The sequence below is a fragment of the Myodes glareolus genome, chromosome X (genome assembly GCF_982192425.1).
Source record: "Myodes glareolus chromosome X, mMyoGla1.1, whole genome shotgun sequence".
NCBI lineage: Eukaryota > Metazoa > Chordata > Mammalia > Rodentia > Cricetidae > Myodes > Myodes glareolus.
In genome coordinates this window covers 20,865,733-20,891,984 of record NC_142053.1, presented here as the reverse complement: position 1 = coordinate 20,891,984, position 26,252 = coordinate 20,865,733, and the positions used below count along the sequence as shown (strand labels likewise).

General features: G+C 42.3%; 1 protein-coding gene across 4 annotated transcripts in view; it reads right to left on the bottom strand.

Annotated features, from left to right (window-relative positions):
* Positions 1–19,850: 19,850 nt before the first annotated feature.
* Plac1 (placenta associated 1) overlaps positions 19,851–26,252 on the bottom strand; it is a 165,627-nt gene continuing 159,225 nt past the window's right edge. For all 4 annotated transcript variants that reach the window (XM_085684640.2, XM_085684639.2, XM_048450286.3 and 1 more), the window contains exon 2: positions 19,851–20,737. In XM_085684640.2, coding sequence (XP_085540766.1) covers positions 20,170–20,691 — 522 coding nt within the window. In that variant the 5' untranslated portion in view covers positions 20,692–20,737 and the 3' untranslated portion in view covers positions 19,851–20,169. The remainder of the gene's footprint in view (positions 20,738–26,252) is intronic.

Genomic DNA, 26,252 nt, shown 5'->3' with positions numbered 1-26,252 from the left:
AATTGAAACTTTTTTTTTAATTACAAAGAAAGTTTCTAGACATTGGGATTTTTAATTTTAAATAGGAATGCTTTTTATGGTATGTGGGGTTCGTGTGTGTGTGTGTGTGTGTGTGTGTGTGTGTGTGTGCGCGCGCGTGCGTGTGCGTGTGTGTTAAAAAGGCCTTGAGTTAGAGAAACAGGACTCTCCTTAGGTTGTAAATATTCAGAAGTCTTGAGAGAGAAAGTCAGGATACAGTTACAGATTTAACAGAAAGAAAACAACTGGAGGATTCTACTGTGTTATTGATAAAGGCCCCCAACCCTCAGAGTTCAAGCAAAGGCTAAAAGGAACGGTAACTACATAAGTATCAGATTAAACTAAAATGATAGCGTCCTTTGGTAATTTCTATCTTGCTTTATAAACTCAGTTATGAATGATTTAAATAAACAGTTCCTTGAAAACTTTCGAACTTGAGGGGAATTTTTAAATCTACATTTCTCCCAGCACCGTGATCTTCCCAGCACCGTGATCTCACCAGAGAAAGGAATGAATTAGGACATTTTTCCTTTCTGCCAAGGAGGGGCTTAGTAAATCACTGAAGCTTCTATCTTTGGATCTTAAGAGTTCTTTTCCCTCCCCAAAGATATACACAATTGATCGCTGCCTTGAATGGGTGTGCACTCTTATTGTCTTAATTATTCCTGGGTTTCGGACCATTAAATTGAAAACTGCTTCAGATTACAGAACTGCCTGATTAGCCTTCATACAAAAGAGGTCCCTGGTGAAGGGAAGTAGGGTGACCTTAGTGTCCCTGTGTGCCTGCCCTATCAGGGGTCGTGATTTGCTCTCTGGTCAGTGGGAACTGACAAAGTGTACCAAGAGGCACTTGGTGACAGAAAACCTGTGTACATACAAACAGAGGCAGTTAGTTTCGAACTCGATTTTTGCTACCACTTTCCTGGAATCTCATCTCATTAGGAACAAGAGAAGGAAGAAGAAACACTCTAGTCTCTATCGATATCACCCTGCCTCACCCTGCCAAATGTGTTCAGGAAGGCAGAAGTGCGTTTGGATAGTTGTCTGATTGCTCCATTTACATAAAAATGTCAAAGAATATAAAACGAATCCCAAACAACAACAATAACCTCAAACTAACAAGCTGAAACAGTGACTGGAAATCCTGAAATCCCCTTAAAAGTGCAGTGCTCTGGCAAGTCTGAATGATGTCATTTTCTGAGTCTGGTTCTGTAGGGATCAGACTCCTGGGGGCGAATTTTATCTTACTAAGTAAGGGAAGAAGAGGGACCAGGAAGTGGAAGGCTCCCAAAGGATGTTATCTCTGTTTAAAATGGACACGCAGATGTGTGTTTTTTAAAGCCTGGCTTACTTCGTTGCGGCAGAAAAGGGGAAAAACATTTCTCTGTGCTGATAGTACAGACTTATCCAGAATTGACTCAGAGTTCTGCTCTGTCTCCATAACATTAGATGTTTGCATTAAAAAAAATAAGAAGAAGACAGGGTGTGGTGACCCTTGCCTGTAATCCTAGCACTCCAGAGGCTGAAGCACAGGTCGAGGCCGCCTGGATTACATGAAACCCTGTCTAAAATAAAATAAAATTAATAAGACTTAGTTGGTAGGGTTTCTGGGTCCTGTGGAGTACGCCATTTCTTTTACTTCCCGTCTCTAAAAATAATTTCTTTTTCTTTCCCTCTTTTTTAAAAGCAGTTCTGAGGGCCAGACGCAGGGCCTTGTGCTTAGGCAAGCATTCTGTCACTGAGCTCCCGCTAAAGCTCTTTGGATAATTACTGGGCTTGCAAGTGAGGTTGGAGTCTGCAGCTGTCAATGGCCAGAGTGAAGTCCATCTGTTCGTATGAGAAAGAAAAGTGAGATCGGAAATCCTATTTCTGTTTCTAGACAACCTCTCATGTAGCCCAGGCTAGCCTCAAACTCCTGATCTTCCTGCCTCATCTTCCCATGTACTGGCATTATAGGTGTGCACCATCCCCACTTCAGGTTGAAACCTGTTCCATCAACATTTTTCTTTTAGCATTTGGGCCTAAACCCAGAGCCCAGCAGCTTCTTTTGCCAAGGGCCCCCAGGAAGACAGAGGGCTAGGTCAGCCAGAGTGAGCACAAGAGTGAGAAGAAGAGAAGGTGTCAGCACAAGAGAAAGGAAGAAGGTGAGCCGATGAAAGCAAAGACTGTCCCTTCCCTTTTAACATTTGCCCTTAAGTGCAGTCCCCAGAGTACCACTGGCTCGTTACAAAGAATGTTTCAGACTGTCTGGACAGCTTTCGGCTGATTTCTGCCTCTCTTTCAGTAGTCCTGAGTGCTTCCTGGAAAACAATTTTGCACAAAAATCCAGTACCCATAAAGCTTCACTCTGGAATGCGACACTCCAGGCCCTCCCTAGCCAGATGCGACCTACTCCTCCGGGTGCGCGTCCTTCAGCATCGTCCCTTGATACTTTCATGCTGAGACACCTGGTCCTCACATTTTCTCCTCCTCCAAGGCCTATCACCAATGCCTCTTCTTCCTGGGTGTCCTTACTCCTCCATTTTCCCAGCATTTAATCACACTCCACTGGACCGGCCTTCCTAGCAGACAAAACGCTCCTAGAGAGTCAGGATATGTTTCACTATTGCTATCTTTCCCACACTCTGGGCAGTAACTTGCCTCAGTTGGCATTCAGTACTTATCTGTTGAATGAGCGCATACCTGACAGTGGCCAAGAGAAATGGATGAAGCGATACCATGTTAGTGCGCTGAGGCTCAAAGCAGTGGCCAACAGCCTTAGTTCCTTTGGGAGAGACTGACGGGCTTTAACCCAGGTCTACCATGTTGGCATACCAGAAGTCCATCTGGCACCAACATTTGGAGCACACTCGCCAAAAATAATGTGGAATTAATTTGGTTTTAGCTGCTCCAAACTCTGAACTTTCTCCTCAAAAGCCATCACTGTGCTTTGAACTTGGAAGTTTGAAGGCAGACTTTGTAGGGAAATGGAGATTTGGGTGGAATCGGGGGGAAGTCTTTTCAGGGACCCAGTAGTGGAGGAGAGCTAAAAGGAGATGGGCTTAGCTGGGCGAAGACTGCTGTTGATGAAAGAATTGGAGAATGCCCGGCATACAGGCAAATCACACTTGGCGGAGGCATCGGCAGAGGAAATAATTTTGAGACAATCTCATGTAACCCAGGCTGGCACTGGCCTCAATTTTGCATCGTTGGTGGGGATGATCCTGAGCTTTTGGTCCTCCTGCCTCAGTCTCCAAAGTGCTGGGATTATAAGTGTGTATCTTTTACACCCATTTTATTTTACATCCAGAGCTTCGAGTATGCCACGCAAGCACGTTGCTGCACGACTTACATTCCTAGCCCGGAAAGAGGAGTTTGGGCTTTAGTCATATATAGTGTAGTGACTTTAAAGGGCCTTGTGTAAGGTGGGTTGGGATATCACACAACAGTGCTTTTTAACCAATTCACCTAACCTAAATGGCAACCTTGTGACATACAAATAGCAAAAGCCACACACCACCTGGTGTGGAATATCCCAGTCGGCCCTGCATAAAAATGAACTTTTACTCGGAAAAGAGAAAAAGGAGCAAACCCTAGCTCTGCTGACTGTGTAGGAAGAGCTCTGGTAAGTTCCTCCATGTTCTGGGTTTTTCCCCCTCCATGTCCTGTTTAATGTCACTTGTCAGCTTGACAGGATCTGCAGTCACCTACGACACAAGGCCAGTGGCATGTCCCTGAGGAATTATCTAGATTAGGTCAGCCTCTGAGCGCTTCGGAGAGGGACTGTCCAGAGTAGGTTCGTTAAAGCAGGAAGATCTGTCTTAACTGTGTGAAAGACCATACGGAGGGCTGGGGTCTTAGGCTGAAGGGCCAAGGAGAAGGAGAGCTGACTAGTGAGCACTCGGCACCTCTGCTTCCTGAATGTGGATCTTGAGCAGCCTCAAGATCCTGCCCCCACGACTTTCCTCCCTTGAAATGATAAACTATGCTGTTGAACTGCGAGCTAAAACAAACCCTTTCTGTCTTTAAATTTTATTTATGTGCGTATATATTGAATACCAGGTGTGTATTAAGTGCCCTCAGAAACCAGAAGAAGCGTTGGACCCCCTGAAGCTGAAGTTCCTGGTAGTTGTGAGCCACCTAATATGGGTGCTGAAAACCAAACTGAGGTTCTCTGGAAGAGCAGTCTTTGCAGTCTTAACCATTTAGTCACCTCTTCAGCCTACTCTTTGAATTCCTTTCCTCAAGGCATTTGATCATAGCGACAACAAAGTAGCTCAGAGGTGGTGGCCCCTGATCCCCAACCCTCTTCCTTTATCTTTCTTCCAACCCTTCCTTCTCTTCACCGGAAGTCCTGACTAGGCCTTGATTTTCATTGACTTTTACAGTTAATCGATGAATTTACCCAAGATATGTTTTACAGTGTCGGTAAATGTAAGGCAAAAGAAAAACAAAAGAAAGAAGGAAAAGCAAAGGAAAAGGAATGGCTCCAGCAACTCAGCAGGCAGCGCTGATCTGAAAGAAGAGTGAACACTCACTATCTAGACTGAGTCTGGTTTTGGTGGGGGCGCGGCTTCCAAATGGACAGTGCTCGTTTGCCCAGGCAGGTTGAAGATATTGTCATCAAATATTTTCATGAAGTTAAAACAACATTGCACTAACTTGGGGAGCCAGGATCTTCCACGCACTTGCCATATAACCTGAATATCTTCACGTCTTCAGTGGGTGGGCACTGCTATCATCTTTGGAGGGTGATTTTGTCAGAGGGGAGCAAAGACTAAGCTGATGAACTGAGAAACGAAGGCCTGAGGATGTAGTTCAGTGGTAGAGTGCCTGCCTAGTGCATGAAAGGCTGTGGATTTCAGTTCCAGCACCACAAAAGAATTACTAGACACCAAGTGTAAATGAGAATTAACTCATAAAAACACAAAACTTTTATCCAGTTGCTGTCTTCATTGAGACAGAGTTTCATGTGACTCAGGCTAGCCTTGAGCTCTCTGTGTAATTGAAGAGAAGATGGTCTTGAACTTCTGATTCTCCCGACTCTACCTCCAGAAGAGTGGACTTACCGGCATGCACCACCACACCTGGTTTATGTGGTGCTGTGGATCAAACTCAGGTCTCCTATTGCAAGCCAGGCAAGCACTTTGCTAAGCATGCCACAGCCACAGTCCTGAGATTGCTATATTTTGATTGTAGTCTATAAATTATTCTAGGAAGTTGGTGTAGAAATGACATGGGAGACCCGGGACTCTGGTGGACCAGGCAGGACTGCCACAGCGAACTCCCCCTGAACAGGTACAGGGGAGTAACCACTGAGGGAGTGAGCCAGAGCCAGAGACTGCTGAGGGTGCTGAGGGTCCGGACATGAATCTGGGACCTTCAAGGGAGTAGACCTAAGCCAGGATCCCAGTGGGTCTGGGTGTGGGTCTAGGACTTCTGAGGAACTAGGCCTGAGCCAGACCTCTGCCAGGCTGGGCATGAATCTGGGACCTCCAAGGGAGTAGGCGGGAACCAGAGATCTCTGCAGGTCCATGTATGAGTCTGGGACCTCAGAGGGAGTAAGCTTGAGCCAGTACCTTTATGGGTCTGGACGTTGATCTGATACATCAAAGGGAATAGGCAGGAACCAGAGATCTCTGCTGGTCCAGGAGTGAGTCTGGGACCTCAGAGGGAGTAGGCCTGAGTCAGGTCCTTTGCGGTTCTGGGTACACCTGAGCCTTGAAACTCCAAGGCAGTAGACTGGAGCCAGAGACCTTTGCAGGACCAACTCCAAGCCAGGGACCTCAGCAGAAGTCGATCCAGACCAGGATTTACAAAAATGGGTCAAAGGCCAAAATAGGCCTGAGATAGCGAACTCCAAGGGAGCAGAGCAAAGCCCAGGAGTGCTGAGCTATCTCCAGGAACACAGACTAAATAACAGGGTAACTAGAACTGTGGCACTGACTGCACCATGAGGAACAACCATCTGAGCTTTGGATTCTCTGGCACCTGGAAGATTAATCAACAGAATCTCAGACAGCCCCAACCACACCTATTAGAGGAAAAGATAACTGGAAAAGGTAAGAACACACGCAACACCACAAAGAGCAACACAACACCAGTAAAAACCCTACAACTCCAAGACTTGAACAACCAAATATAGATGAAACAGAAGAAAATGACCTAAAAATAACTTCAGGAGAATGTTTGAAACTCTTAAAGAGGAAATGAGAAATTCTCTCAAAGAAATTGAGGAAAAGACAAACAAAAAATTGGAAGACATCAGCAAATCACTTAAAGAAAACCAAGAAAAAGCAATCAAATGTATGAAAGAAACTATTCAAGACTTGAAAACTGAAATAGAGACAATACAGAAAACACAAGCCAAAGGAATTATAGAAACAGAAGTCATGAGAAAATGATGAGGAAGCACAAACGCAAGCATGAACAGCAGAATGTAAGAGATGGAAGAGAGAATCTCAAGCTGTGAAGATACAATAGAGGAAATAGATTCATCAGTTAAAGAAAACACTAAATCTAACAAAAGCTTAACCCAAAACATCCAGGAAATATGGGACACCATGAAAAGGTCAAATCTAAGAAGAATAGGTATAGAAGAAGGAGAAGAAGTTCAACCCAAAAGCAGAGGAAATATATTTAACAAAATCATAGAATAAAACTTTCCCAACCTAAAAAAAGATATGCTTATGAAGATACAAGAAGTTTACAGAACACCAAATAGACTGGGTCAAAAAAAAAGTCCTCTTGCCACATAATAATGAAAATATCAAACATACAGAGTAAAGAAAGAATATTAAGAGCTGCAAAGGAAAAAGGCCAAGTAACATATAAAGGTAGACCTATCAGAATTACACCTGACTTCTCAGTGGAGACAATGAAAGCCAGAAGGTCATGGTCAAACCTTATACAGACATTAAGAGACCATGGATGCCAGCCCAGACGGCTAAACCCAGAAAAACTTTCAATCACCATAGAAGGACAAAACAAAATATTCCACGACAAATCCAGATTTAACCAACACCTAGCCACAAACCCAGCCCTACACAAAATACTAGAAGAAAAACGCCAACCCAAAGAAGTTGGCTACACCAACAAAAACACAGACAATTGATGGTCTCATAGCAGCAAATCCCAAAGAAGGGGAAAACGCACAAGTTAACATCACCAACAATGAAAACTAAATTAACAGGAGATGGCAATCATTGGTCATTAATATCCCTTAATATAAATCGACTCAACTTACCTATAAAAAGGCATAGGCTAACAGACTGGATACGAAACCAGAATCCATTCTTCTTCTGCGTACAAGAAACACATTTCAAGCACAAAGACAGACATCGTCTCATTGTAAAGGGTTGGGAAAACATATTCCAATCAAATGGACCTAAGAAACAAGTAGTGTTCACGTAACTGTGGACACGTATTCACACCCCATTGGAAAGTGCAGACTCTTACAAAGTAGGAGTAACTATCCTAATATCTAACAAAATAGACTTCAAGCTAAAATCAATCAAAAGAGACAAAGAAGGACATTTCATATTAGTCACAGGAAAAATCCATCAGGAGGAACATCTATGCCCCAAATACAAGGGCACCCTCATATGTAAAAGAAACACTTCTAAAGCTTAAATTATACATTAAACCCCCACATACTAATAGTGGGAGACTTCAACACTCCCCTCTCACCACTGGACAGGTCAATAAGACAAAAATGAACAGAGAAATATGGGAACTAACAGATGTTATGACTCAGATGGACTTAACAGACATCTATAGAACATTCCATCCAAACAGGAAAGAATATACCTTCTTCTAAGAACCTCATGGAACCTCCTCAAAAATTGACCACATACTCAACAACAAAACAAACCTCAACAAATACAAAAAAATGGAATAACCCGATGTATCTTATCAGATCACCATGGTTTAAAACTAGAAGTCAACAGCAATACTAATTTCAGAAAGCCCATAAACACATGGAAATTAAACAATGCTCATCTGAATCATCAATGAGTCAAGGAAGAAATAAAGGAAGAAATTAAAGACTTCCTAAAATTCAATGAAAATGACCACACAACATACCTAAATGTATGGGACACAATGAAATCAGCGTTAAGAGGAAAGTTCATAGCACTAAATGCCTACATAAAGAAGCTGAGAAAAATCCCACACTAGTGAATTAACAGAACATTTGAAAACTTTAGAATAAAAAGAAGCAAATTCACTTAAGAGAACTAGATGGCAGGAAATAATCAAAGTGAGATCTGAAATCAACAAAATAGAAACAAAGAAAACAATACAAAGAATCAATGAGACAAAGAGTTGGTTCGTTAGTTCTTTGAGAAAATCAGCAAAATCGACAAACCTTTATCCAAACTAACCAAAAGGCAGAGAGAGAGAATAACCAAATTAACAAAATCAGAAATGAAAAGGGGGACATAACAACAGACACAGAGGAAATCCAGAGAATCATCAGGTCATATTTCGAAAACTTGTACTCTACAAAATTGGAAAACTTAAAGGAAATGGACAACTTTCTGGATAAATATCACTTACCAAAATTAAATCAAGACCAGATAAGCAAATTAAACAGACCTATAACTGCTGAAGAAATAGAAACAGTCATCAAATGTCTCCCAGCCAAAAAAAGCCCAGGACCAAATGGTTTTAACTCAGAATTCCACAAGACTTTTAAAGAAGAACTTAATACCAAAACTCCTCAAATTGTTCCACACAATAAAAACAGAAGGAACATTGCCAAACTCTTTTTATGAGGCTACAAATACCCTGATACACAAACCACACAAAAACATTACTAAGAAAGAGAATTGCAGACCAATCTCACTCATGAACATTGATGCAAAAATACTAAATAAAATACTGGCAAATCAAATCCAAGAGCACATCAGAACCATCGTTCACCATGATCAAGTCAGCTTCATCCCAGAGATGCATGGATGGTTCAACATACAAAAATCTGTCAACATAATTCACCATATAAACAAACTGAAAAATAAAAACCACATTATCATCTCATTAGATGCCGAAAAAGCTTTCGACAAAATACAACATCCCTTCATGATGAAGGTCTTGGAGAGAGCAGGGATACAAGGAACATACCTAATCACAATAAAGACAATATACAGAAAGTCAATAGCTAACATCAAACTAAATGGAGAGAAACTCCCAGCAATTCCACTGAAATCAGCAACAAGACAAGGATGTCCACTCTTTCCATATCTATTCAATATAGCTCTTGAGGTCCTAGATAGAGTAATAAGACACCAAATGGAGATCAAGGGGATACAAATCGGAAAAGAAGAAGCCAAACTCTCACTGTTTGCTGATGATATGATAGTTTACATAACCTATCCCAAAAATTCTACCAAGGAGCTTCTACAACTCATAAACACTTTTAGTAATGTAGCAGAATACAAGATTAACTAAAAAAATATCAGTAGCCCTCCTGCACACAGATGATAAAAGGGTTGGGGAAGAAATCAGAGAAACAACACCCTTCATAATAGCCACAAACAGCATAACATATCTCAGAGTAACTTTAACCAAACAAGTGGAAGACTTGTACGACATGAACTATAAATCCTTGAAAAAAGAAATTGAAGAAGACACCAGAAAGTGGAAAGATCTCCTATGCTCTTGGGTAGGCAGAATTAACATAGTAAAAATGGCAATATTACCAAAAGCAATCTACCAATTAAATGCAATGCCCATCAAAATCTCAGCAAAATTCTTCAGAGACCTCGAAAGAATGGTATTCAACTTCATATGGAAAAGGAAAAAGCCTAGGATAGTCAAAACAATCCTGTACAATAAAAGAACTTCTGGAGGCATCACAATCCCTAACTTCAAACTCTACTACAGAGCCACAGTACTGAAAACAGCCTGGTAGTGGCATAAGAACAGACAGGAGGACAAATAGAACTGAATCAAAGACCTGGATATTAATCCATACATCTTTGAACACCTGATTTTTGACAAAGAAGCAAAAAATATCAAATGGAAAAAATTAAGCATATTTAACAGATGGTGCTGGCATAACTGGATATCAACATGTAGAAGAATGAAAATAGACCAATATCTATCAACATGCACAAAACTCAAGTCCAAATGGATCAAAGACTTCAGCATAAAGCCAGCCACGCTGAACTTATAGAAGAGAAAGTGGGAAGTACGCTTGAACGCACTGGCACAGGGAACCACTTCCTAAGTATAACCCCAGCAGCACAGACACTGAGAGAAACAATTAATAAATGGGACCTCCTGAAAACTGAAAAGCTTCTGTAAAGCAAAGGGCACGATCAACAAAACAAAATGACAGCCTACAGAAAGGGAAAAAAATCTTCACTAACCCCACATCAGACAGAGGTCTGATCTCCAAAATATACAAAGAACTCAAGAAATTGGTCACCAAAAGAGCACATAATCCAATAAAAAAAATGGAGTGCAGACCTAAACCAAGAACTCTCAACAGAGGAATCTAAAGTGGCTGAAAGACACTTAAGGAAATGTTCAACATCCTTAGTCATCAGAGAAATGCAAATCAAAACAACTCTAAGATTCCATCTTATACCTGTAAGAATGGTCAAGATCAAAAATATTGATAATTTATGCTGGAGAGGTTATGGGCTAAAGGGAACACTCCTGCATTGCTGGTGGGAACACAGGCTGGTACAGACCCTTTGGATGTCAGTGTGGCGATTTCTCAGAAAATTAGGAAACAACTTTCCTCAAGATGCAGTAATACCCCTTTTGGGTATATATCCAAAGGATGCTCAATCATGCCACAAGGACATGTGCTCAACTATGTTCATAACAGCTTTGTTTGTCATAGCCAGATCCTGTAAACAACCTAAATGCCCCTCAACCGAAGAATGGTTAAGGAAAATGTGGTACATTTACACAATGGAGTACTACACAGCAGAAAAAAATAACGACATCTTGAGTTTTTCAGGAAAATGGATGGAGCTAGAAAACATTATTTTGAGTGAGGTAACCCAGACACAGAAAGACAATTATCACATGTACTAACTCGTAAGTGGTTTTTTTTTTGTTTTTTTTTTTTTTAGATTTATTTATTATGTATACAACATTCTGCCTCCTTGTATGCCCGCACTCCAGAAGAGGGCGCCAGATCTCATTACAGATGGTTGTGAGCCACCATGTGGTTGCTGGGTATTGAACTCAGGACCTCTGGAAAAGCAGGCAGTGCTTTTAAAACCACTGAGCCATCTCTCCAGCCCCATCGTAAGTGGTTTTTAAACATAAAGCAAAGACAACCAGCCTACAAATCACAGTCCCAGGGAACTTAGACTACAATGAGGACAGTAAGAGAGACTTATATAGATCTAATCTACATGGGAAGTAGAAAAAGACAAGATCTCCTGAGTAAATTGGGAGCATGGGGACCTTGGGGGAGGGTTGAAGTGGAGGGGAGAGGCAGGGAGGGGAGCAGAGAAAAATGTAAAGCTCAATAAAAACCAATTTAAAAAAAGGACAGGAAAAGACAGAAAAAAAGGAAATGACCAGGAAGCTTACATCTGCATCAGTTTGTTCTTGAACTATGCCCCTGTCTTACCTGTGAGGTGGGCTGCAGTTTCTCTTTGTTCCCTACCCTGGTTTTCCTTGAGTTTTGTCATGCAAATGAAGCTTAAAAACCCCGATGGGGTGAGTGAGGTGACTGAGAGTGTAAAGTCACTTGCCACCAACTGAGGACCTGAATTTTCTCTCTAACCCACCAGACAGTACAGACAGAACTGACACCAGAGGATCATTCTGTGATCTCTACATGTAAACTGAGGCCCACTAGAAGTCCTCTATACAAATAAATAAAAACAAATAAACGGAAATTTTAAAAAGAAAAGAGAATGATGGACTTCATTTAAAAAATAGACTTTTTTTGTTGTTGTTCTTCTGAGACTGGGTATTATATTGTAGGCCAGGGTGCTCTGAGCTCACTGTGTTGTCCAGGTTGGCTCCAAACTTGCAAGAATCCCCTTTCTCAGCCTCTGAATGTTTTTCAAAAGATATATGTGTGTTGAAGTTGTATAAAGAGCTTAAAATATTTTGCTTTTCATTTATTTTTAGACAAGATCTTCCTATATAGCCCAATCTGACCTTGAACTCATAATCCTTCTCCTAATTATGTGATTCACAGGCATGAACTACAAAACACAGCTACACATAATTCGGTTATTTGGCTAAAAGTAAAAGAATGTTAAAATACCTTGAAAACAAATCATTTATATTAGTACGGTATGTATGATAAAGTTAAAACAGCATCAACCACATCCTGGGTGATTTCAATATTCCTCTCTGTAACTGTAGAACATTCGAATGGCTGGATTTCTGCGCAACTGTCAAGCTTCATATGTAAATCACCTTTACATATAAAATTAGGATTTGTTTCTCAGATTTGGAGCTATTCCCTCTTTGCCTGTCTGAGAACAGGTACAAACAAATGCTGACAAACACAAGGTAGTGGACACACCTGCCACTCCTCTTCTGGTACCTTCTGCCCTCCCTTGAGCACATCACCTGCCGTGCATGGTAGCCCCTGTCAGCTAATAAGGCCATGAAATTCTTTGGTGTCATGCGTGGGTCTTCAGGTAAGTCATACATGTGTCACCAGTGGGGAAAGAAGATGGGCACGAATGGTCTAAGAACAAAAGTAAAACATGAAATAGGAAGCAATGGGAAGCATGGTTTTAACACAAATATAAATCAGTAAGCCAAGGGCCATCCAGTCTCTCAGCCTTAGTTACTGGGTAATATGAGGAAATATACAAATATTTACACCCCCCCCCACGAAAGTATAGATGCACAAACATGTTAGAACCATCCTTTGATATCCATAGGGGACTGGTTCTAGCACTCCACACCTCACTGATGGCAAAACCTTGACATGTTCTGGTCTACATAGATGCCATTCTAATGGCATAGTTTTTGCATATGGCTTATGTACATCCTCCTGAAGACTTAAATTAATCTCCAAATTATTCATAATTTTTCTTCTAAAATTACATTTATTTACTCATTATGAATGTATGAGTATGTGGTGCACACGTGAGAACAGCTTTGTGGAGTGGGTTTCTCCTATTCCTTGAGTGCTGGGGTTTGAACTCAGATTGTCAGGAAGCAAGTGCCTTTGTTGCTGAGCCATCTCACTGCCGTCTTCTTATTATTTTTTATTTTTAAAACAATCTTATTTTACAAGCAAATCCCAGCCCCCTCTCCCTCCCATCCTCTCACTTCTTCTACTTTCTCCCCACCTCACCCCCATCCACTCCTCAGAGAGGGTGAGATTCCCCCATGGGGAGTCAATAAAGTTTGTCACATCACTTGAGGCAGAACCAAGGCCCTCCTTCCTGTATCTAGGCTGAGGAATGTATCCCTCCATAGGGAATGGGTGCCAAAAAGTCAGTTCATGCACTAGGGATAAATCCTGGTTCCACTGCTAGTGGCCCCACCAACTGCCCATGCAACACAACTGTCAGTCATATTCTGAGGGCCTAGTTTGGTCTTAGGCTGGTTCCACAGCTGTCAGTCCAGGATCAGTGAGCTCCCACTACCTTGAGTCAGCTGTTTCTGTGGGTTTCCCCCATCATGGTCTTGACCCCTTTGCTCATACTTCTGCCTCTTTTTGACTGGACTCCAGGAGCTCGACCCAGTGCTTCACTGTGGATCTCTGCATCTGCTTCCATCAGTTGCTGGATGAAGGTTCTATGACAATTAAGGTAGTCATCAAGCTGATTACAGGGGAAGGCCAGTTTAGGCGTCCTCTCCACTATTGCTTAGATTCTTAGCTGGGGTCATCCTTGTGGTTTCCTGGGAGTTTTCCTAGTGCCTGATTTCTCGCTACCCCACAATGGCTCCCTCTTTCAAGATATCTCTTTCCCTGCTCTCCATCTCTGTCCTTTACCCAACTCAATCTCAATGTGATGTAAGCAGCTGGTTTACTCCATTATTTAAGGAAAGATGAACAACACTAAGAGTAATTGCTGGTTGAGTTGGAGAATATGTAGTCTGCAGGTACAGTTGGAGATTGGATCTGATCGCTAATCATTTGAACCTGAATTAATTTAGATAATTAGCCCACTGGATGATGGTGGCACACACCTTTAATCCTGGGAGGCAGAGGCAGACGAATCTCTGAGTTCAAGGCCAGCCTGGTCTACAGAGTAAGTTTCAGGACAGCCAGGGCTACACAGAGAAACTCTGTCTTAAAAACATAAAAAAAATTCACCTGAAAAGAATATATGCATGTGACACCAATGTCCAGCTGAACCATCTTAAGTCAGGACTTGCTGGAATATGCAAGTAACTGATTGGTGCACAGGAAGAAAATGTTCAGTGTCCATTAATTTCTAGCACATTCTTTAGAATTATCTGTATGCCTTCTAGTTTGTGTGCATACTAGTAGAGTAGTCGTGCACACAGCTGAAAACCATGCTGGGTGTGGAGGCCAATGGCTTTAATCCCAGCTCTCAGGAAGAAGAAGCAGGTGGATCGAGGCCAGCCTTGTCTACAGAGCAAGTTTTAGGACAGCTGGGGAGGGCTACAGAGAGACACCCTGTCTCAACGACTCCCCTCAAAGATTGATTGTTTGATGAGAATTGCGTTAGAGGATGCTTTTGGTTTATGTTTTGTAGTGTAAAAGATTGGTTCCAGGACAAGTACTTTACCACTGAGTTCCAGCCCTAGGTTCATAGAAGAAGATTGTTCAATTTATATATCACTATTGTGGGTAAAATTTGAAACAAGCTGAGTATGTCTAGCCAATGCCATTTTATGAAGCTTGATTTCTATTTTACACTTCTCGTTTGATTTAAAATGAAGACCAATGTCTTTTTACAAAGCAAATAGAGGCTTCCTGGGGCAGGATTTTTACCAATCCTCAGTTTATCTTGTGACGTTTGCAACTTGTGGGACTTATCTCCCCCAAAGACAGCAGAAGAGACTGGGGCAAAGGTGCTGCAGTGGGGGAGCGTGTGCTTTGCACCCCGTCAATTTGCTGACATATCTATTTATGTGACTAAATTGAAGAGGGCTGTGTTTCCATGAATACATGAATCAATTGAGGAATGTTGCATCTGTGTAGTTTGCAATGTAATCAGATGGAGGGTATGGTAGTGGCCTGTATGATGGTTTCCAGTAGCCCCGCCCCCTAATAGCCCCACTCTGTGTCCCTAATAGCCCCACTCTGTGTATTCTCCCCATAGCCCCACTCTGGGTATTCTGTCACCTAGCATGTGGATAGGCTCTAGAGAAGTTTTATTTGAGGCAGGGTTTCTCTGTATCTTTAGGCTGGCCTCGAACTCACAGAGATCTGCCTGTCTCTGCCTCTGGAGTGCTGGGATCAAAGGCGTGCTCCACTGCCGCCTGGCCTAGAGCAGTTGTTCTCGTCCTCCCTAATACTTGTACCTTTAATACAGCTCCTCATGTTGCAGTGACCCCCCACCACCAAGAAATTACTTTGGTTGCTATTCCATAAGTGTAATTGTGTTGCCCTTATGAATTGTAATGTAAATATCTGTGTTTTCACAGATGGCAGTTGGGGTCACACCCGCAGGTTGAGAACTACTGATCTAGAGACTCCTTTGATAGGTAGAATATGGCAGAAATTACAGGATGTCCTGAGATTGGAAAATGAATTCCAACGTGGCCCTCCTGCCTTCCCATCCTCTTCCCCTCCCTTCTCTCTTCCCCTCCTTTCCCTTTTTTTCTTTAACTGACTTGTGAGGAAACCTGAGGCCTCTTGGACAGCTTATGGATAGGCTCTCCTGCCAGTAACCTCTTGAGTGAACTTGAAGGCAGATTCTGCAGCTCTGGGCAAGGGTTAATAAGGCTGCGCCTATCTCCTACAGCTCTCCCCAGAGACCCGGAGCCAGGGCACCTGGCTAAGTCTTACCCAGATTTCTGACTCCCGCCACCAGGAAGACAATAAGGGCTTTTTGGTGTTTGAGGGTAATTCATTATCCAGCGATAAGTTCATTAATGCAAACCGTTTTGGTAATTGTATAGCTAAAGTGAATTTAGAAGCTAAAATTTCACCTCATTTGTTGAAAGAGTCATAGAAAATCACAGAACTGAAACTCTGCTTCTCTCTTTGAGAAGAATGAGCTATAATTAGAGCTTAAACAGGACATTGTAGAAATCTGTCATAGGATTAACACTAATTAGAAGCAACAGGCATTTTGTAGAGTTTAGCTGTTGTCTTACAATAAACATTCATTTTGTGATAACATACTTTTAAAATGAGGTGCATGCGTGTGTGTGTGTGTGTGTGTGTGTGTGTGTGTGTGTATGAACAGTTTAAGCTAATGTTTGACCAGATTTTCATTATTGGCTGAGGGAAAGAGAAACAGGAATATTTAGATACACTTCAGAAATGGGTTATAGGGCCAATGACATGGTTCAGAGAGTAAAGGCTCTTGCTACCAAAACCGAGGACTTGAGTACGATCCCCAGAACCTACATGATGGAAGGAGAGAGTGACTTCATAACATTGTTCTCTGACCTCCATACACATGCCTTGGCACACATGTACACACAAAGGCACATGCACACACATAGATACAGACACAAAGCATATAGGCACACACACACTAAATAAAAATGTAATAAGAAGAGCTTATACACTAAAATTGATAAGACCTTCCTTTGTCCTTAGCATTTATATATATGTGCATATATACATGTACTTTACACAATTAAAATACGGTTTGGTCAAAGAATAAATAAACAGTATTTTAGAAATATGATTCACTGTTATGGGACTCCAAGAGCAATCTTTCACCGTGCTGGGAGACTGAACCCAGGGCCTTGCACACACTATGTGTGCATTGTATTAGTGAGTTGCATCCTTGGCCCAGCAACAAAACAACTGGACATTACTCTGAGTCCCCGTATATGGGTGAAACATCTCAGTACAGCTCTAACTTTTAAAGATCTGACAAGCAATTATTCTAAAAAAAAAAATGGTGCAGACACTTTGTGTTTTTCTAGAAATTGAAAAGTAAACATGCCCATTTCCTTAATGGCAACCAAGCATTTCTTGCTATTATTACAAACATGCTGAACATGATGCTATGGAGTTTTAGAAATCATGGTACCTTAAACATGAACTGAGCATTACCGCAATAAAGAATGAAAGCATTCTTTCGGAGTCGTGTATCACAAGGCAACTTAATTACTCAACGGGAAACCCAGGCTCTAGGGCTTGGTGACATGACTCAATAGTTAGGATAGCTCTGTGCTCTTCCAGAGCCACGTCTCAGTCCTTATTACTGATTAAAGATATTGCTTGATGATATTGTGTTGTCAAGTATGTAAAATATGATTACTGATCAGCAGTTCTTTGCGTGCATGTTTTCTTTTATTATTTGAGAATTTTATGCATGTATACCATAAGTTTTTAAATAAAAGGCTACTCTTCCTGCCTCCTCCCAGTGTCTCCCATACCTCCTTGGAACTTTTCACTTCAAACTCATATACTATTTTCTTTTAACCCATGAGTTCATTTAGGGGTGCCAGTATGTGTGCTGGTAGGGCCATCCACTGGAGCATGGGGGACATTGCACATCATAACCCACACAGCAGCAGGGACTACATGTATCAGACCCACACAAGATCAAGACAGCTAAAACTTCAGGAGGAAGCAGGGCGGGCCTCACCAAGCCCCACCCATAGCTGTTGGGAAGGGAGAGTCAGGTCTCTTTGCACGTTTCTTTTTTACCATTCTCTTTACCTAAAATGGCCTTCTCCTTCATATTAATTCAACGAAACGAACTTTCATGTAAGATCCTTCTCAGTGGTCCCCACTTTCATGAATTGCAGGCTTACTCTATCTTGGTTTTTATCTGTTGCCCTGGTGACTAGAACTGATCTGGCTTTCTTCTCAATCTTTCCACACATCATTCTGTGGTCACTTCTGTCATCTTTGATCTCTCTCTCTCTCTCTCTCTCTCTCTCTCTCTCTCTCTCTCTCTCCCTCTCTCTCTCTCTCTCTCTCTCTCTCTCTCTCTCTCTCTCTCTCTCTCCCCCTCTCTCCCTCTCTCCCTCCCTCCCAATTTCATCGTTTCCCATCATCATCTGCCCCTTTGCCCTGCCTCCACTATATTGGAATAGACTACTGGCCCTTTCTTCAATGATCACAGCTCTGGTCCTCATATCTTGTGCAAATCCATCCTCTGGGCTTGAATAGCCTTTGAAGCCTCCAACTCTGCAGGCATCTTTCCTTGCCTCTATCACATGAGATTGTGTTAGTTTTGTCAGTCATTGAGTTCCCAAGATCTAATGCAATGATTGACATATCAGATAACTGCAGTAAACATTTGTTGCATCCATATCTTACTTCCAGGGATTGCTACCTGGCATTTTATCAGAAAGGACTAGAGATACTGAGATGAATCTGGTTCTTTAACAACCATAGTTGAATCTTTTCCCTTGATGATTTCCTTTCAAGTACTTACTCGTCTGCTAAAGCATTTCACCTTTATTAATGAGAAAAAATGTGCTAAAACATTGTGTCCTTTTTAGTTCAAGATTTATTTGAATATATTTAACTATGTGTAGATGTGTGTGTGTGTGTGCATGTGGGTAGGCATATGTGTGCTGGTGCCAACAGAGCTAGACAATTTGGATCTCCTGGAACTCAAGTTATAAATGTTCATCAATTGCCTGATATGGGTTCTGGGAACTGAACTTGGGTCTTCTGGAAAAGCAGCAAGTGGTTTAAACACCAAGCCATCTCTCCTAAACATTAGTTTCCTCTTTAAACAGCATTTTTTATTGATAAATAAGAACTTTATGCTTCTGATGTACAGCATGATGTTTTTAAGAGTCTGATTCTTACTAGGCATATGGCCTTGAACTGCTTTCTTAATCATTCATGCCTCAACTTCCTTACCCCATGTGTGAGAGAGAGACAGTCTCACTATGTAGATCATATTAGTCTGAACTTGTAGCAATCCTCCTGCTTCTGCCAAGTCGAGTTTTCTTATTTTTAAAAAGGGTGTGATAAAAGCTCTTTTTTTTAAGGTTGTAGTGAGGGTTAAATGAGATGTTTCTACTATCTGGAATATTCTCTCCCCAGATTTTCCCTGCCTTCACATCTAAGACGTAGTTCAAAGGGCAGGACCTCAGAGGCCTGGTCCCTCCCCAGTTTCCCATGTCACCGTCTTTGAAGTTCTTCATAGCATTTGTCACTATCTGAATTTATCTTTATTTACTTATTTGCTTACTAGCTACGTGACCTCAATTTCGGAGTCCCTTTCTTCTCGCTACCATTTCCTTGGTGTCCAGAGCCAGGTCTGCATGTAACTTCACTGCATAATAAATAGTTGAGTTATTCACTTCCTCTTGTTGCTCCAAGCCTTTGAGAAAGCTAACGGACAGCCACACTTTGGGGCTGCTTTCTGACAGTTTATATGTTGGGGGTGGGAGGGCTTTTTATCAAAGTACTGTAAAGCTTATGATCCAGCTCAGCCTTGGGAACCTAGCCTGGGACCATTGGAACGTGACTTGTCTGCTTCCCAGAATCACTGGAGACTTGTAGATAGCCAGCTTATCCTTTCTGTACATAAAAAGTGCTATAGCTGGAGATCAAACGAGGGAGACTTAGTGCTAAGCTCATTGGTGGTAAACAGAAGACGGGAAGTGGAGATAGAGGGGAAGAGATTCTCCTGGGAAAGGCTTTGTAGAGGAACCTGAAGGGGTGGGAAATCATCCTAGAGAGAAAAATCAAGGCACTGATGGCGGCACACCATGTAGATTAACTCCTGGCCCACAGATAAAGCGAGATATGTGTTTATGAAGCAAAACCACCCAACTTATACTTTTGTGCCATCAGAATTTTATTATTTTTTTAAAGATACAAAAATAGTAAAAAAAAGGAAGTTATAATCAGCTATATATGAATCTGCCCTTCACAAAATTCTTCTTAAAAAGCCATAATGGCATCTATTTGACTGGCAGTAGAAATGCTATATACTAATTCTAGGAACAGGTCTTTCAGAAGCCTCCAAATCTGGGCACTACATGGGTTTCTTCTTGCCATCTGAGTGAACACATGAGTCCCCAGAAGTAGTCAGTGGTGTCAGATGACTACACAAGATGGGCCTCCGAAGACTCTGTCCGCTGAAGTGGGCCTTACATGCTCTTTTGCTGGAAGACAGAAGGCGGACAACTGCAGTTAAGTTGTTGGCTCGGCTCTGGCAAGCTGAACACGTGGTAGCACGTATCATTCTTCGGGGTCGCGGCGTTGTTATTGTTTCCAGCTTTCGTGGAGTAGGGCTTGGTGAGCCACGGGGACCGTCGAGGGGCAGCACACGACACGGGGATCACATATCTAGCCGATGAGCCCTTGGAAGCATAGTGAATCTCCGAGCTGTAGATAACCACGTCTGGAGAGACAGCCTTGACGCGGATGCCACATTCGGTGACGCGGTAGGTAAACTCGTAGAAGTGTGGGTGAACTTGGTTGGGAGGACATCCCAGGCCCAAATGCACCTCATAAAAGTGGACGAACACATCGTTATTCAGCAAGAAGGGGTGGACTGTGACCATGAACCAATCGGTCGAGCACAGCACATCCACCTGATTTTGCTCCGAGTAGCTGCAGAGCATGAAGGAGAAGAGGACAATCGCTGCGAGGAACTTGAAGAGCTTCATTCTTGCCGCAGGTTGGGTCGCAACTCACAGGAGGCAGGAAGGAATTCTAGAACACACAAAAACACAAGAGACAGGTTACCTTATGTCATATGCAAAGTTCAAGGATGCGTTTTTTGAAGAAAAACCCAGAGATGAGGGGAACTTCCATGAAAGGCAGAAATGAATTTGCAGTAGCTCGCATGGTAAAGATAACTAACAAGACGTCTTGGGAATTTTATTTATTTATTTATTTATTTATTTATTTATTTATTTATTTATTTATTCGGTGGCGCTTTGGATGAAGTCCAGGCCCTCCCGCATGCAAGGCCAGTGTTCCAGCTCTGAGATACATGGGCCTGGGATGGCACATGGATTCTCTAAGTGACTTTCTCATGCTATTCTGGTCTGAAGCACGTACCCCTCCCTCTTGTGTAGCATGAGAACCCGCACTGATCAGGATGGCTATCCTATTTTATGTACATTGGCATGAAACCCAAACAAAACAGTTTTCATGTTAAACATGAAATCAAGGCATGGGAAATAGAGTTTAATTCAAATGAGCAACCTAGTCTGCCTTAAGGGCTGTGATGTCCTCACATATATTATCCAAACGAGCCCTTCCTTATGACCTTCTTTCTTAGCAAAAAAATTGAATTTTATTTTATTTATTTATTTTTTAAAAATTATTTTCCTTTTATTTGCATTGGTGTTTTGTCTGCATGTACGTGTGAGGGTGTGAGATCTTGGAGTTACAGACAGTTATGAACTGCCATGTGGATACTGGGAATTGAAGTCGGGTCCTCTGGAAGAGCAGTCAGTGCTCTTAACCACTGAGCCATCTCTCCAGCCTCCAAATTGAATTTTAAAACAGAAGTAGAAGCTTGGTGAGATGCCCATTGGGCAAAGGCACTTGCAGGCAAGCCTGATGACCTGAGTTTAATCTCTAGAGCTCACATGGTGGAAGGACAGACTCCTGATAGTTGTCCTCTGCCCTCTCTGCCCTCCAGACACTCGCTGTGACAAGCACATACCTCCCCAAAGTCAATATAACAAATTCTTCAAAAATCAAGGAGAAATTCATTTTATTCCTGACAACCACATATTGAAATCTGGCTGAAAGGCTCAATTAAATACAACCAAAAGAATTCATCTGGTACTCCATCAGTAGCTTTGTAACTCATGATGAGCAAAAAATTCTCTGATACAGTGAGACATTTTGTAAATCAGAGAAATTTCGGGAAGAAGAGGGGGAGGGAGGAAGAAAGGAAGGAAAAGGAAGAAAAAACAGTTGGAGCTACAAAGTGAGACTTTCTCAAAATTGAAAAAATAAAAGCAAAAGCAAATAAAAAACAACATTCTGAGCCTTTTGTGGTGGCTTCCATTGAAATCCAAACAATTCTGAAGTAGAGGCAGGAGGACTGTCACAATTTCAAGGCCAGCTTATACTACAGAGTAAGACCCCTTCTCAAAAAATACCTCCAATCATGCTGCTTTTAATTTTACATTTTAAATGCATATTGCATACAAACGACTTAAAAGAAGTGCTATATTTAAAATAAATCATTTTGTTCATGTTGTATGTGTAGATTGGCCAACCAGCTCCTGAGATCTTTGCTTCAGATTCATTTGTACTTGATACATTGCTAGCTTTTGGGTTCTTTGTGTCTTTTGCCCCGAAAGAGTAGTAGACACAGTGACTGGGAGAAAGGAACAAAGCTCAGAAGAACTGTCTGAGGCAAGGCAGCAGAGGGAGGCAGCAAGGGGAGAAAGAAGGACATCACCAAACATCATCCAATCCAGCTTTCACTTTAAATGTGGAAAACCACATAAATCAAACAGAAAGTGCCTAAGAATTGGAAGGAAATGCATGCACATAAGTGTGGGGATTAACTTTTGTTCCCTGCTAAGTATTCCCCATATAGATGATTTCATCCTTTGACTAATATTTATTGAGTGTCTACTATACTCATAGCATCAGGCTAAAAAGCCCCCCCCCCCCAAGACATTCCCTTTTCCCATCTGTAAATAGGCAGCTCTTTCTCTGCCTTTGCTCTTGACAGATGTGGAGAATTCTTGAGTGGAAAACATGGGGTGGAGGCCCACTAGAAGAGTGTACTCTCATGGATGAAGTGCTTTGTTTCTGATGGAGACTGCTTGCTTGCACTGTGTTTCCTTTCTTCCTAATGACTCTTCATTCTCTCTGTAGTGTCGGGTATAGTGTTGGGAGGGGGTAAAAAGAAACCAAAGGTGACTTCTCTGTGCTCTTTCTTTATTCTGAAGTGTCGCTGCTGAGGCTGGCTGATTTTTCCCCATAAAGCAACAATAGAGACAGAAGCAGCAGCAACAAGAACTAGAATAAGAACAAGAACAAGAAAAACAACACACACACAGAGACAGAGACAGAGAGAGAGAGAGAGAGAGAGAGAGAGAGAGAGAGAGAGAGAAAGGAAATCACCCCACTACTGTCACCTTATTATCTGTGTCTAAAGAAACCACCTTGTCCTAAGCATGCTTTAGAAACGGCTTTCTCTCTCTCATCCCTCCCTTCCTTTTGTTCTCCTTTTCCGTCTCCCTTGCATTCCTCTCCTTTCCTTACCATGATCTCACAACCTGGCCTTGAGCATCTGCCTTGAACAAAACCCTTCTCCAAACCTTTCTCCACAAGCAGCTTCTGACTAGACCAAGAAAGCAATTCTTTCGTCTCATTTTTGTTCTCAGGCTCCAAAGTGAGACTGCAGTTGAAGGCTGTTCTGGTCCAGGAGTTAAACTAGCCATTTCCTCTCCCTCTCCCAAGCATCCTTCATGTAACCCTCCTCTCCCTTTCTCTCATGAATAATCCAAAAAAAGTTACCAAATGCCTACATTCTCCAAGAAACAAGACAATTGGTTCCCAGGCAATCATTTCAGACTATCTTCTTGCTCCATGCCCACTTTTCAAGTTCCGCTGCTCTCATTCAGTCTGAAAGAGGGGCTTTGGTGACGCCACTGTTTCAGTAATCATTTAGTACAAATCTCCAAAGTGGGACAAGATAGAAGCTGTTTCCTCCCATTTCCTTTGAGCCAGCAACAGATTGCCACGTAACAGGGGCAATAAATGAAGATGCCTATGTATATGACAACACACCTCCGGACTCAGAAAAGACTTTAATAAAAATCAGTGCGAACTATGCTCGAGGTCCCATAGCTCTGGGGGAGAAGTGAAAGGCTAGAGATTAAAAGGAGAGCAAAATGTACTTAATAATGAGCTTGCTCAGTGGGAGCCCGATACTTCAAGGCTGTACTTTAGGCCTGGCTCCCTTTTGCTGAAGGCACATCATGAAAAACGGAACAGCCTCCTTTCCCTAGCTGCCTGCTCTTTGCAGGGACAGTGAGAAGGGCGTGCGTGTGTACACCCACATGGCAGTCATTTGTCCCGGGGAATGGCTGTAAGTCACTCGCCGCACAGTGTGACTTCATCACATGAGCTGGCTTTCCTAACACCTAGCTGAGATGGGCCAGCAACTTAGGATCTAAAGAAGGGATAGGGAAGACTTGGGTTACAGGGGCCGAAGGCAGCTGAACGGCTAAGAAGGGAAGTGGGAGACTATAGAGTAGGTGCCAGGCTGAAGGTATTTCCAGATCTAGCTGGACTGTACACAGCAGCCCAGGAGCTGTGGAATGCGAACAGAATGGCAGCTAAACTCTCCAGAAATCTTCAGCGCTGAGGGACAGTTAGAGACCGAGAAGGAGGGAAACACAGAGCACGGCTCACCTTGTGACTACTGTCCGCTTCTGGCAGGTGGGCTTAGAAAACAGGTTTTAGAGTATGGATTACAGGAGCCCCATTTGGCCTTGACTGCAAATTTTCTCTGCAGTGAGCTGAGATTCATTGGTTTAACCAAACAGGGCTCAACTATGGAACATACTGCCCTGAACCCAGCTATAGAGCAGCCAGGCAAACTCTGCTAACACCTGGATGCAAAATGTTTGTTTTCCTTGCAGTTACCAAGTACAAGGAGCTTTCTGTTTTCTTAAATGTGGTTTATGCATATACATTTCCCACCAGTTCCTTCAGCAAAAATTTTCCTTCGCTTCCCTTCTTCTCCCGAAGATCTCCCATATTTGGACTAATCATGGATGAATCCTTTACATTAAAAATTCATGAGATCGGTGCTAGGGAGATGGCTCAGTGGGTAAAATGCTTGCAAGGCAAGCATGAGGACCAGCTCTCCAGAAGGGAGATAAAACAGCAGCATGGCTGCCCGTAATCCTAGGGAAGGCGGGGCAGAAAGCAGAGCCGGTGAGTCCATGGGGCAGGCTGAATAGCCAGGCTAGACTATAAATGGTGACCTTTAGGTGTGGCGAGAGACTACAAATGTGTGTCACCGTGTCAAGCTTCCTACAGGGAATGGCTGAAAATGCTACTTTTGCAGCTCAGCACTGCCATGTTTAAAGTGGCGAAAGGCAATTCGAATAACAGAATGGATCCCGCCGTCCCTCGCTGTCTGTGGAGGGCTGGCCCCAGAAGCGTGGGGGTAATACCCAAATCTGCAGATGCTCAGCTTTCTTATATTGGCAGCATACAACCTAGCCCCATCCTCCAGGACACTTTAGCTCACTTCTAGCTTAGTTAGAATACCTGGTACAATGTAAGTGCTATGAAAATAGTTGTTAGGTTATACTCTTCAGGGAATAATGGTAAAAAAGTCCATATATATGCAGTACAGAGCCAATTATTTTTCTCTAATATTATTAAGCTGCAAAGTGCCCATGGAATGAAAAGGGCATCTTTATATTGTTGAAATAATTTACGGGGAATAATGTGATATTATAATATAGTTGGCTCAAATTATTTATTATAGCCATCACTTTCTAGTCTTCAGAAACAGTGGTTCTCAACCTGTGGGTCGAGATCCCTTTGGGGATCGAATGGCCCTTTCATGGGGGTCACCTAAGACCATCTGCATAACAGATATTTACAGTACAATTCATAACAGTAGCAAATTACAGTTATGAAGTAGCAATAAAAATAATTGTATGGTTGGGGGTCAGCATAACATGAGGAACTGTATTAAAGGGTCGCAGCATTGGGAAGGTTGATAACCACTGTTCTGAAAATTAAAAATAGAATCTGGGGTGAGCGGGAAAGGTGAGGCAGTGGTTAAAGGCAACAGAGCTTCATTGAGACTGGAATAATCTGTTTGTTGGTTTTACAACCATAGGGGATGTGTGTGACTTTCTGTGTGCATGTGGAGCCCAGAGTAGGCTTTAGCTGTATTTGTCTCTAGTGTGCTCTGCCTAATTTAAAAAAAATACTAAGAGCAATTTTCAATTTTTCTTACCATAAATCTATGTCTTAAAGGAGGAGAGATTGAATATTGGTCAAAACATAGGGCCTTTGAAATTTCAGGCTGTTTTTTTTTTTTTTTTTTTTTGGTAGGGCTCCATTATGTAGGACTGACTGTCCTGGAACTTGCTCTGTAGACCAGGCTGGCTTTGAACTCAGAGAGATCCGCCTGCCTCTGCCTCCCAAGTGCTGGGAGTAAAGGTGTGTGCCACCATGTTTGTTTAGAAAGCTTTTGAAAAGACACAAAAACTCAAGT